At 38.1% G+C, this 12,141-nt stretch overlaps 1 protein-coding gene across 6 annotated transcripts in view; it reads left to right on the plus strand.

Annotated features, from left to right (window-relative positions):
* TMEM241 (transmembrane protein 241) overlaps positions 1-12,141 on the plus strand; it is a 58,866-nt gene that overhangs the window by 41,494 nt on the left and 5,231 nt on the right. For 3 of the 6 annotated variants that reach the window (XM_039730116.1, XM_039730115.1, XM_039730117.1), the window contains exons 14-15: positions 9,702-9,766; positions 10,599-10,713. In XM_039730116.1, coding sequence (XP_039586050.1) covers positions 9,702-9,766; positions 10,599-10,665 — 132 coding nt within the window. In that variant the 3' untranslated portion in view covers positions 10,666-10,713. The remainder of the gene's footprint in view (positions 1-9,701; positions 9,767-10,598; positions 10,714-12,141) is intronic. The other 3 variants (XM_039730121.1, XM_039730120.1, XM_039730118.1) reach the window with 2 other exon arrangements.

Consider the following 12,141-nt stretch of genomic DNA (forward strand, 5'->3'; position numbering starts at 1 on the left):
ATTTCAGACACTTTATAGGCTGAAGATTGGCATCACTGCTCGAGCTCTTAGTCTTAGAAGGGAAGATGGATGTCTTGGCTATTGTCTCCAATAGTAGAGGGCAAATTATTCTTCTTGTGGCTTTGTCTTTGATCAGAAAGAAGGAAATCACTACAATCACCATAATTTTCAACCCAGTGTGGTATTTTCCAAGGAGCAAAGAGTTTTGATTTTCTCTAAATGAATGACTTCTTTTTTTGAGGAAAGCAGAATAGGTTATAATGTGCTTGTTAAGTTCTGTCCTATCTCATCATACATGTATGTTTATGTATTTCTGCAGTGTCTATATATAGTACACGTTTATATGTAAATGCATATATAGATACATGTTTATACATTGATAGATGTAGGTCTTGCTGAAAAGGAAATTCCTCATTGATCATTGTGATTGTGACCATGATATCCTGTTTTTCATAAGAGGAGAATTTTCTTACATAGATTCTATTAATTACACTCCGAAATCCACATATCCTTTCCTTACTGTATTTTAACATTGTAAGATGTTTCTGCAACATAAAACAATCATCATATCTTTGTGGTGGCTGTTATAAAGATTAAAAAAGAGAGCAACACTGAAGAGACAAAATTAAAATTAAGGCCAGGAGTCAAAATGGCCATCTATGAGGTATATTTAAAGTCTTGGTATGGCTGAGAGCAGCAACATAGGTGGGACATACCTCAAAGTGATGAAGGCAGAGGATTCTCTAAAAGTGATTCATAGGCAAGAAATGAAACCTTAATGGTTCGTTTTCTCCTGCAGCCAAACTGCTGATGAGATGCATGTGGTGCAAGCACAATAGTTTGGCCACTTTTTTCTAATACAGAATTAAAAAACCATGAAGTTAGACAGCAGTTCAGCAGTTCTTTTGATATTTACATGATGATCAGGGTTAAAAACTAGTTACTGTAGCATAATAATCTGAAAGGATTGTACATTGATCATGTATTAATCTGCTAAGGCAGGATGCTCAATGACTTTAAGGAAGTTTTAAGGATGCAACCACCTGTTGGTCCCACCTTGCACTTATAGGATCAGCATCATGGTTGTATTGGTCATCAAATCCTGGAAACAGAAAGAACTTACAGAAAACAGCAATGAAAAAATCTTCACAAATTAGTTCTTTAAATACTGGAACTGCATAGAGGTACTCAGCCACAGAAATGCAGAGGATTATCTTCTCTCTAAGCACATACTAGAGCTAATTAGGAAATCTATTTTCTCATAGAAGTCAAAAAGCTAATATATAGAAATACTCATCTGCAGTACAGAGATTATTGGTTTAGGTATTTGTAGTGTAAAGAAGAGAAACCACCCTAAAATATCTGATTTTTGTAGACGCATGCATTTGTCCTGCTTTTGTTGTGAAAATGTTTTCAAGGGCAAGTTGCTGATTGTGTGTCATTTGATCTACCCTCTCCCTCTGCTTTTAGTATGTTCTATATTTTAAATGTAACATGTAGGTGATTTTAAGCTTTGTCAGAATTTATTCCTATGAAAAACAGATTTACACTAGAAATTTACATTAAAAAAATCATTTACACTAGAAATAAGTTGTACCATTACCATTAAGCATTTGACTGCTAAGGCTTGTTGAAACTCTGGCTGCTTTTGAGTCACAATACACGGAATTAATTGTGTTCTTAACCTCCAGAATTTACCATCATTGCTTTTATAATGCTAAAAAAAAACCATAAAAAGATGAAAGATAAAATATAAAGAAAGGGCAGAAGACAGGGACCAAAACCTCCTTTTAGAAAATAGATGCTTTAGAGAAGGAGATGAGTGCAAGCATTTGGGCAATTATGAAATAAACATTCTCAAAGAAATTTACAGCAACTGAAAAAACTTCTATGTGGCTGGATCAAAGCTGTGCAGATCATGAAGGTACTGACTGTCACTGTTGCCATGGTGCCACTGTTGCCATGGTGCCAGCATCACCAGGTTATCCTTTAAGGAGCAGCTTGTATTTCCCAAGGGTTAAAGGGTTTTCTTCCTTCAGAAGAGTGGAGCAGAGTCCTCCTATGAGCAATGTGCACCTAAGTATGCGGTAATGCACGAACTCCTTGCGTTGTGTGCTGATTTTATTGGCTGACAGTCTCCAGTCAAGTCGGTCAGGGGATGAAATCCCCCAGGGCATGTCTACACTTCAGTCAGGCTGAGGGGAACACAGCACATGTGCTCTAGTTAGTGTTAAACTGATGGGCAGAATTGAGAGTGAAGCCTGTTTTGCTTTCCCCTTTCCTCCAATCTATTTCACTTTGAATTGTTTCTTTGCCTTGTTTGGGCTCCTCAGCTATTCAGGGATCATGGCATTGTTGTTTGTTTTGGGAAAAGCCATTATTTTAGTGGTTCAAGGTTAAAGCTTCATTACCTTTCTTTGGGAAAAGTTGTGTGGTTGATTGAAGCCCTTCCTTGTCAGTGCATTTACCAGTAGTGCTCCTTCAGGGGATGCATTATGACCTGTAGCCCTTATGCTAAGCAGCAAATTTTGTCTTACTTTTTAATTAGCAACAACAGACCCTCAGAACAAAGTTGAAAGGTCTCAGACTTTGTTTCATTGTATTGATTAATACAACTAAATTAATATCTAGGACAAGAGACTTTAAAGGAGAGTTGGTCAGAGGAATTTTGCCTGAATTTGCTGTATCTTTTTTAACCAGAGATTGACCTTGGTATTGTAAAACAGATTTGTGAAGTGCCTTTGAGCTTCTAATGATTTCATGGAAAGTTTTGTCATTGCAGTAGACAATATAATTGAAAGCTTCCTGGGAAGATTTTTCATGTGACAGATCATCTCCAAAGCTGACCTTAAATTGAATAGGGAATGCTACTTTGATTTTGGTCTGTTTCTGCATGCAGGATTCATTCAGATGCTTAATTCTGCTCACAATGGAGGACATTTCCTGTGCACAGTATCTGCTGCTTTTAACAGTGCTTTATTTTGTTTGATCACCATAGGAAAAAAAGAGAGGTTTTTTTTTCTATACACTTTGTTTGTATTTATTTTTTCCCTGCCATAATTGCCAACAATCCAGTCAGACTAGACATTAGTTCTAGTCCCATCCTCTCTTTCTTTTGAGGGAGGACACGTACCATGTTTGTCATACTTAGCAGGGATTTTTGCTGCCAACTCATGTCAGATTTCCAGTGACAGTACCAGCCTTGCACAATCATTGAGCTTACAGGTGGTCATTGGTGCCTCTCCTTAAATGTTGCTGACTTTCTGCAGCTCGAAACCTCACAGTCAGCACCTGCTCTATAAAAATGTCTCAGGTCTGGGTTATTTAAAAAGACTTGCCAGTACATGCTGGACCACATCAGTCGGGGTTTGGACAGCAGAGATCCCAGTCCCTCAGTATTCTTCCATGTATTTGGCTGTCCCAGTCAATGCCTTCATCTGTAGCTGCTGGATGTGTGTGAATGAAAGTATTCTTGCTAAGGTGCAGAGAATTTACTCATCTGGCAATGTTTCGTTGTCTTAAATTTGGATGAAGGAAACTAGAGGAGAGCTAGATGGAAATGGTTTGTAGACCACCTGAGATGGAAAATGTATGTAGACAAATAGAAATGGTATTAAAAGCTTAGAAAATTCATGTGAATTAATGAATACAGAGGATGGCATTGAAATATTAATTGTTCTTTTTTTTTAATCTGAAGATTTTGGTGGTTTTTTGATATACTTCCATTCCTGACATGGAAACATTTTGTATGCTCATGAAACATATGCTTAGTCTGAAGTAAACATGTAAAAAAGAGATATAACTCTGAAACCTGGGAAATTATTTCAGTGGCTCTCTGTCAAGAAAAAAAAAATGTGATGTTATTGATGTTTGACTACTGTAATTTTTATCTTTTTGGTAGTACTGGATTATCTCAATGTAGCTGTTTTCAGTGACACTAACAACGATCCATTTCCCTGGTGATTTTTGATGATTATCTTAGCAGCTGGTTAAACCACGCAGAAGAGGGACAGAACAAATATTATGTCTATAAAAATCTTCATATTACTTTCATTCCGACAGTAGAATGAAAACAAAGGTTACGTACATCAGAATCTTTTTCCTGATGTTTTGAGAAGATGACCCAATGGTAAATAGAATGATTTATTTTGAACAGTGAGTGAACTTGATGAGCTGTTTCATAACACTCTCTTCGGAAAAAAATACGCGTCTTTGTAAGGACAGAGGTTTTGGCAGTTTGGGGAAGTGAAGTTACAAGGATTGGCTCTGTGTACACAAACTAAAGAAAACTTTTGTGAAGTATTCTGTGTTCACTTCACAGTGAGAACTATGACATTTAACTTCTTAGCAGTTTAAAAGTTTCAGAGAAAACATAGTTTTATATGGAATGTACAAGTACAGTCGTAATATTAACAAATCACAGTCATGTCAGGACTAAATCCCCACCATATCTTTCCATTCCAGATAGAAAGATTAAATCAGAATCTAAATTTTGAAAATGTCCTCATCTGTTTCTTGGCTATATAAACAACATCTTCCTGAACAACTCAGAAATGCTAGATGTTCAAAATCTACAGCCAGCTTCTGCAGCCTGAAAATCTTTCTCTGAAGTGATTGCAAAGTCAGGGCTGAAGGGGATCCATGATAGCTTGGTCAAAAATGACACTTTTATTTGGCCAGTGATGTCTGGTTTGAACCAATCAAAATTGGACACTCCAGAGTCTGTGGTATAACCACAGCTGCTCAGTGGAGAACTCAAGGCAGCAAAGAATGCAGAGTTCCACATTCCTCTACTCTCAGAATCCAAATCTGTGCATTGCCGAGGACCAGGAGCCCTTAGGATGCCATCTCCTGTCATCAAGCCACACGTCAAACTTATCAGAGTTTTCTGATGTTATCTGTTCAAGAAAAACATCTAAGAGGGAAGCTGGCTCAATAATTATCTTGCCTTTTCTTAAGGTGTACAGCAAGAAATTCTCCAGTCTTTATTTTTTATTTTGTTATCTGTAAACTAAATTAATCTCTTAGTCTAAAATAAATTCCATTCCCTCCCTATTTTCTTAAAACAACACTTATGAGACAAATTTTACTTTCTTTGGAAAGTAAAAAATTTCTTTGGAAATTTTTTCTTATCTGACCATACTGTGATAGGAAGAAAGGAGGAAATCCTTCACATCATGAATTGTGCAGTGATCTGTCTAAGTTCCTTGGGAACCCTTTAAAGCTAGTGGCAATTGTGCCTCCCTCCATTCAAGAATCACTAAAGCAGATTTACAAAAAGCAGATGCATCAGAGCACATTTTTTCCTATGCCTACTGTTTTCCTGTGCAAAGGTGATTTTATGTGCTGAATTTGTCCCTACTGTGCAACAAGTTCTTCCACACATCGGGATATTTCTGCTTCATGGATCTTAGTGTGTTTCCCAGCATTTCAACGATGCCATTGTTTTTCTAGTTGCCATTATTCAGCCTGGTAAGGGGCAAACTCTAGAGCTCTGGAATTGGATCAATTTCTTTGGATCCTGAGGTTGAGTGCTGTGTTGTCCTTGATATGAGCTTGTTAAATGTAAATGGAAATGTAAGCAGTGTGTGGAATGTTTTATGGCACCTGAGCCCTTCTCTCTTTCCCTGAATAATGGGAACACCTGAAGTTTTCACCTTTTATATGGATACCTGAATTTGGGGATCTCCTGTAACCAATAATTTTGAAACCTCTAACTGGCTGAGTTGCTCTCTGTTTTTTCTCCTGGTTCCTGTTTAGCCCTTTTACTAGAGTATTTATGTGAAGAATATTGGAGTATTTATGTGGTTTTTTACCTGCCTGTCCAGGCTCAATCTCTTGTGTGGAGGGGATCAGCCCACTCTCCTCAGACCTAATCCCAGCTAAATATCCATTACAAGGATACACTTATTTCCTGCAATGCTGATATACATTGTAAGGAACTAGAACTGGTTTTGGTTGAGGCACAAAATACAATTTGAAATGCCAAGATTTTTGGTTATTTTTAAAATGACTTGTGAATAATTCAGTGATTGGAACTACAGAAATAGCTGGAATCAAGACAAATAGGTGTTAATAAAGTGTTCCTTTAAAATGGGTCTTATTTTTGCAATACAATGGAATGACAGAATAAACTTAGACTGATTTAAATAACAGTCTTAAGGGGAAGTTGTTTTGTTTTGTTTTGATTTTTCATGCAAAGAAGGGTTTGAAATGATTTCTTAGGAAAAATTTTAGCTCACATGGAAATGTGTTGTTAAGTTGCGCTACGCTTGAATTTTTTTCCTAATCATCGAAAGCTGTGTCAGAATTTTGTAAGAAAATTTCCGGGTATGAATGTTTTTAAAATAGCTTTCATAATACTGACTGGTCACAGTTCCTTTAAAAGCGGGCAGAGTCCATGGAGCTGTTCCTGTTTCCAAAATAGTTGGCATTCAACCACCCAGCCTGTATAATTTGATAGAATTAGTGACTATATGTCAAAATCTTGGGGAGCTTTGTTCAAAATAGGCATATTATAACTAATTAAAATTTTCCTTTCCACCTCTTAGTTTCACAGATTCAGCATCAAAATATATTTGGAAATCATTAACTTTAGTTTGCCCTCTAACTGCTTTCTTTTGTCTTGAAAGCTCATTCCTTTTACTAAAGCATCTGAATGCCTAGGAGGACAACTGTGACCTTTAAAGTGAAGAAAGAAAGATTACTGCACTTAGCTTGTTGTGAATTTATTTTGTTGGTTTTACTTTTTTTTTGGCCATTCAGAACATCAGTGTAGGTGGGTTTTTTTTTTCAAACTAAATGTGCACTTAAAACACTTCAGATAATACTGAAATGTACTTAAAGGAAAATTACCTTCTCTACTGTGTCCCTAGGATTTAGATTCTTCCCTTGGAACAAATTATATTGTTAGCTTCTCTGAAAACTTGTTTTCCATTTTTAAACATATTCTTCTTTTAGATAAATCATCAAAAGTAGACATTTTAGCAATGTCTTTTCTTTTTGGTTTGTTTGTGATTTGTTTTTTCTTTCCTTACACACACTTACTTCATGCGCTCTTCCAACCCACATTTTGTTTGTCTTTGGCACTGAGAGACTCTTACATAATTTCTCAAAAATACAACAGTGTTCAGCTATAGTAGTCCAAAAGGCTACAGCCTGCATTTTTGCAGAGGTTTGGGATGATGACAGTAGAATGGTGTATTGTTTCTGATAGGGCCTGTTTTCTGAGGTTTCTTGAATGTCTGTTTCTCTGCCCTTGGCCTCTTCTCAAGTTTCTAATAAACAGGGCTCAACAAGGGAGTGGGTGACACAACTTTAACTTGTGCCACTTCTCAAACACAGCACTTACAGTTTCTTTGAGGAGATGAGCTTAAGGAAAAGAACGCTCTGTGTGTACCACAGCTGCCATCCTTTGTTAGTTGCTGTTTACATGGTCGGTAATTGGTATTGTATATTTTTGTGTAATAAGTTAGCATTAACCTAAAATAAGCTCAGTACAGTTAATTCCACAAGCATTCACACCAGAGTAAATGAGAAATAGTTCCCTGTAGGTCAGTGCATATGCTGCACTCTTTGTAAGGGGAGAACCCAGCCCACTAGAACAAGATGCAAACTTTTTAGAGCACTGGTTTTGAACTAATGGATATTCAGCCTCACAGCTGGCTTTTAGGTAAAGTGCATTAAAGATTCAGCTCCTGAATAGTTAACTTCTACTATTTGGAGTAGGTGTCAGCTCTCTCTGGCTGCAAATAGCTGTGAGACAGGCCACTGAGTGTGCACAGCTGCAATATGATTTTGAGTTTTGAAGCGTAACTCTTTGTTGTGACTTGTCTTTGTACTCTCTTGCGTCTCTTGGGTATAGGTGTTAAGTTGTATGTTTGCTTACATGTATAGATACAAGGCTATAGGTGTAGATGCATATCTTTGATTTTCCCTAGCAGTAGGAGCTCACTTTTTCTGTTGGCTTAGAGCTATACAGCAGTGCCTGTGCTGTACACTGCTGTGGCTGGCAGTGTGAAAACACTGAAGTCAGATGAAGTTTGTATCAGGAGGTGTGCCTGTGGTTATATTGGTACCAGCAATTTGGTTGCTGAGCAGGGATTAAGTGGGCCTGCAGTCATGTGTTATCCTGTCTGGATCAAGTCCATCTCCTGCCTCGTTTCCTCTGACAGGGGCCTGGGCTACAGGCACACGGAGAACAGTCAGGGTGTGAGTTATGGTAATATCTAGGAAGAAAAAAGCCACCTGCACACCTGAATCTCCCTAAAGTAGAAAATATTCCCAAAGAGGAAGCATGCCTTGTGTAGTCCCCACTGAACACCTTTGCTCCTGTGCCATTGCATGGTCTCACTGCTGCACTTAGATGTTGTCCTGCCACCTGCACACCTGAATCTACTTTCCTAAAGTAGAAAATATCCCCAAAGAGGCTGAAAATATCCCCAAAGAGGAAGCACGCCTTGTGTAGTCCCCACTGAACACATTTGCTCCTGTGCCATTGCATGGTCTCACTGCTGCACTTAGATGTTGTCCCCTCTCCACCTAACTCATAGAGTGGAACTCTAGAGAGAGGATGCACAACCTTCTCTTCATCACCTGCCACTTCTGCATGTGATCCTCCACTGATTACACTCCAGGCAGATTCAGAGCCTGCCTTTTAAAATGTGGCCATAACAATTGTAGCAGGTATTGACTAACAGACTGTTAGTCGAAGCCCTGGTGCTCAGAATCTACTCTGAAATGGCATTTGCTTCCCTGCTGCACACGTAGTAATGCTTTAACAAGTAATAGATTACAGAATGAAGTTTCTGCTGTCTCCCCTGGGAGTAAACTAGGCAAACAATGATTAGGAAATCTTAGCTGATAATTGTTTAAATGTTTTGTTTCTTAATTTCATCTTTTTCCTTGGGCAATTTTGCATTAACCTAAATAGTTCCTTTCATTCCTCAGTGCTTGTGTTTCCCAAGTTTTTGTAAACCACTACCAAGTCTTCCTTTCCCACAGGCATTGCTTATCCTAACTGTTGACTGAAAATCAATCCCCCCATCTAATGACTCTGTCACTGTTCTTTGAACTCTTTCCATTTTACATTATCCATCTGGCAGCAAAACATCCAAAACTGCACGCAGGCTGCAGATGTGGTGGCTCCGTAGCTGCTGAGGCAGGGATCTGTTACAAACCATTGTACGTCAGGATCGAGCTGTTTCTGGATCAGAACTCAGAAAGCAGAGTCATTTGTCTCTAGTTTCTCTGCTCAGGACACCTGAGGGTAATGAGAGACTTGTAACATCAACCTACGGAAGTTGTGTTTTTTCTTAACCATGTACCCTTAATTTTTGTTTTGTTTGTGTACACCTATAAACACATTTCAAGCTCTTGTTCTCCTCAGAAATATAAAGCTTTCCAAACCTGGGGTCCAACTGCTCTTCCCAGTCTGCTGTTAACAAGTAAAAGCCAGCAGGCTGCTAGGCCAGGCCAGCTGGGATATGTGACAAGGGATCCCCTGCTCTGGTTCTCTGCTCTGTCCTGGATTCTGCTGGAGTCAAAATTGAATTGTGATGTGTGACTATCATACTATCTTCAACTAAAAGAAGAAGATATGACTGCACACATGGAAATTGAATTTCAGCAAAAGTATTTTAGTTTTCATTTGTGATATCACAAGTTCACAAAGTGTTTTTTCCTTCTTTTCAATTTAACAGGTTATCACTGCTAGCTTATCCCCGTTCTTCTTTGTCATGACTGCCAATGTACTAACAATTTCCTGGTAAGTGCCTACATGAGGTTTTTGTTTAGCAGTAAAGATGAATTTTCACACAGTGCTTCATGTGGAAATATTTTTAAATATCAAGTTCTATTGCTGTCAGTATTATTTTGCATGTAAGGGGAACCAGGTGTGCAATGGTGGATGCAGTACAGTAATAGAAAAGTGTTGCTTCTGCCTCTGTGGGAGAACATGGACATTTTAGACATTAAGCCTAACCACAATTCACTCAGCACATTTTACTGTGAAGCAAATGGACCCAATAGGCAAATAAATGACCCATTCAAAGTCATGCTGCAATTTAGTTCTGGAACTGAAAGTAAAACACAGGAGTTAAGGTTTGCTGACAGTATCTTTTTAACCAAGATGGTGCATTCAAGTTTCCCTAACACACTGTGCATTGTGAATGCATAAAATTAAACTGGAGAAAAATAATGATAATAAACTTTTTCCAGAGCTCTATCTGGATTTTGTAATGTGTGGCCACACAGTACAAACCACCTAACCTGAATTTTTTAGGTAGTAATATAAAGGATTGGGTTGCAAACTCCTTTGGTCAAAGGCAGTGTTTTTGATCTGTGATTCCCTTTTACAATGAAAGGGAATCACAGAGCATGGCTCATGCTCCTAAATGCTTCTGCCATGCAAATAACTTCTCAATATGGGGTTAGGCATATGTCTCTGAGGACAAATTTGTTAATAGAAATAAAAATCTACTTACTTTTGAAAGGCTTTAAGCTTCTTTCTTTCTACTGGATTCATGATTCATTCAGTTTGATTGCCATCCTAAAGATTCAGCTCTGCACTGAATGGAATTTGCATATCCTTTCTTCAGGTGTGATAAGAGACTTATAGAAAGGAGAATCTCCAGTTCAGACCAGCCCCATTTACTTATGTGTTAATATGGATTCCTGTCTGTATTTTAGGCACATGTAGTCTCAAATGCTAAAGTAAGTTGTGCATTTTTTTTAGCTCTAGAAAATACATGCTGCCTGTGCATGTCAGAGACTTAACCAATGTCAAAGCACCTACAAAACACTCCTAGTCTAGGCCATTAACTTGCTGCTCTTCACCATGTTTTGCATGTGTTTGTGCAGGTCTGTCACGTGTGTGCTAGAGGCAGGCTTTGATTATACAGCTGTATTCACTGACGTATGCACTAAAAATTAATGTGTACCTTCATTAATGTGTACCTTTGTTAATGTGAACACATGGACACATAGAGTTGCACATATGTCACCTGCCCTATATGGACTGAAACTTCTATAAATGATGAACACATCTGTATGCTTAAAAGAAAATTAGCTTTAGCCCTTGGGCCACTGTTACACTTTGATTGTCATAATTTAAAAAGAAAACAATTTCTTTTATTTATTTATTTTTAAAATTTTAATTCTGTTAGTGCTTGTGCATTAGCAGGGCCTTGACTTAGCAGCAAAGCTCTGGAAATAGTTTGTTGGGTGATAGCAGCTGCAAAGTACCCATGAGAACATTAATCACTGAGGATTTTAGTGCTGCTCCAGTGTGGTCATGGACAATATCATATGTTAATTTTTGAACTATGGGCAAGTGCAGTTAGCTGTCACCCCACTATAAACAGAAGCTGAAGGGTTTGCCACATGGGAAATGAAGGTAAAATCAAGGGCTGGCATTTAGCTGTGGTTTTTGCTCTGCTTCATCTTGAAGATAATAACAATGGTTTCCATTTGCCTAGTAATTTGGACTGCAGGGGCATGTGGATCCCAAGATTTCAAATGCTTCAGAAAGGGATTCTTCTTCTCTGATGTAAGACATATGGTATTAAAGAACAGGCATCTTTTTACAGAACAAGGCTGGGCAGTTTATTATCTTTTGTATATAAGTGCCAGTCTCATTTTTGAAATGGTATGCCAGAGACAGATTTATTTTTAATCTCTGTTAAAAATTTAGAACACAGCACAACTATAGAAACAGGAAAATATTTTCTAAGGTATTCTGTATGTAGTGTTTTGGATTTTTTTTTCCCTTTAGGATAAAGGGTATATTATCCAACCATAGATTCCAAAGGAATTAATGTATAGGGTATATTTGTACTGGAGCTGAAATAAGACATGGGAGTTAACCCTCTCCAGAAAAAAAGCACTCAGAAGTTGTTACCAACTGCAGGTGGCCAGACTCAGTGGTTTAGACCCTTTTTGAAAAGCTTGCAGCTCTTGCAGCCTTTTGCTCCTTGGTAATTCCACACCAAAGCTATTCTGTCTTCCCAGTGGACTGTCACAGACTGCCTGTAGCACCTACCTTCCAGGGCTGTTTACTGTGTAATTGTAGGATGTTGTGCTGTTGTTATACAATATTTTTTTTCCTCTCGGGAACAAGGGCAATTATGTGGTTTTTAAAAC

Source organism: Passer montanus, unplaced genomic scaffold (assembly GCF_014805655.1).
Source record: "Passer montanus isolate IOZ18808 unplaced genomic scaffold, ASM1480565v1 scaffold70, whole genome shotgun sequence".
Classification (NCBI taxonomy): Eukaryota; Metazoa; Chordata; class Aves; order Passeriformes; family Passeridae; genus Passer; species Passer montanus.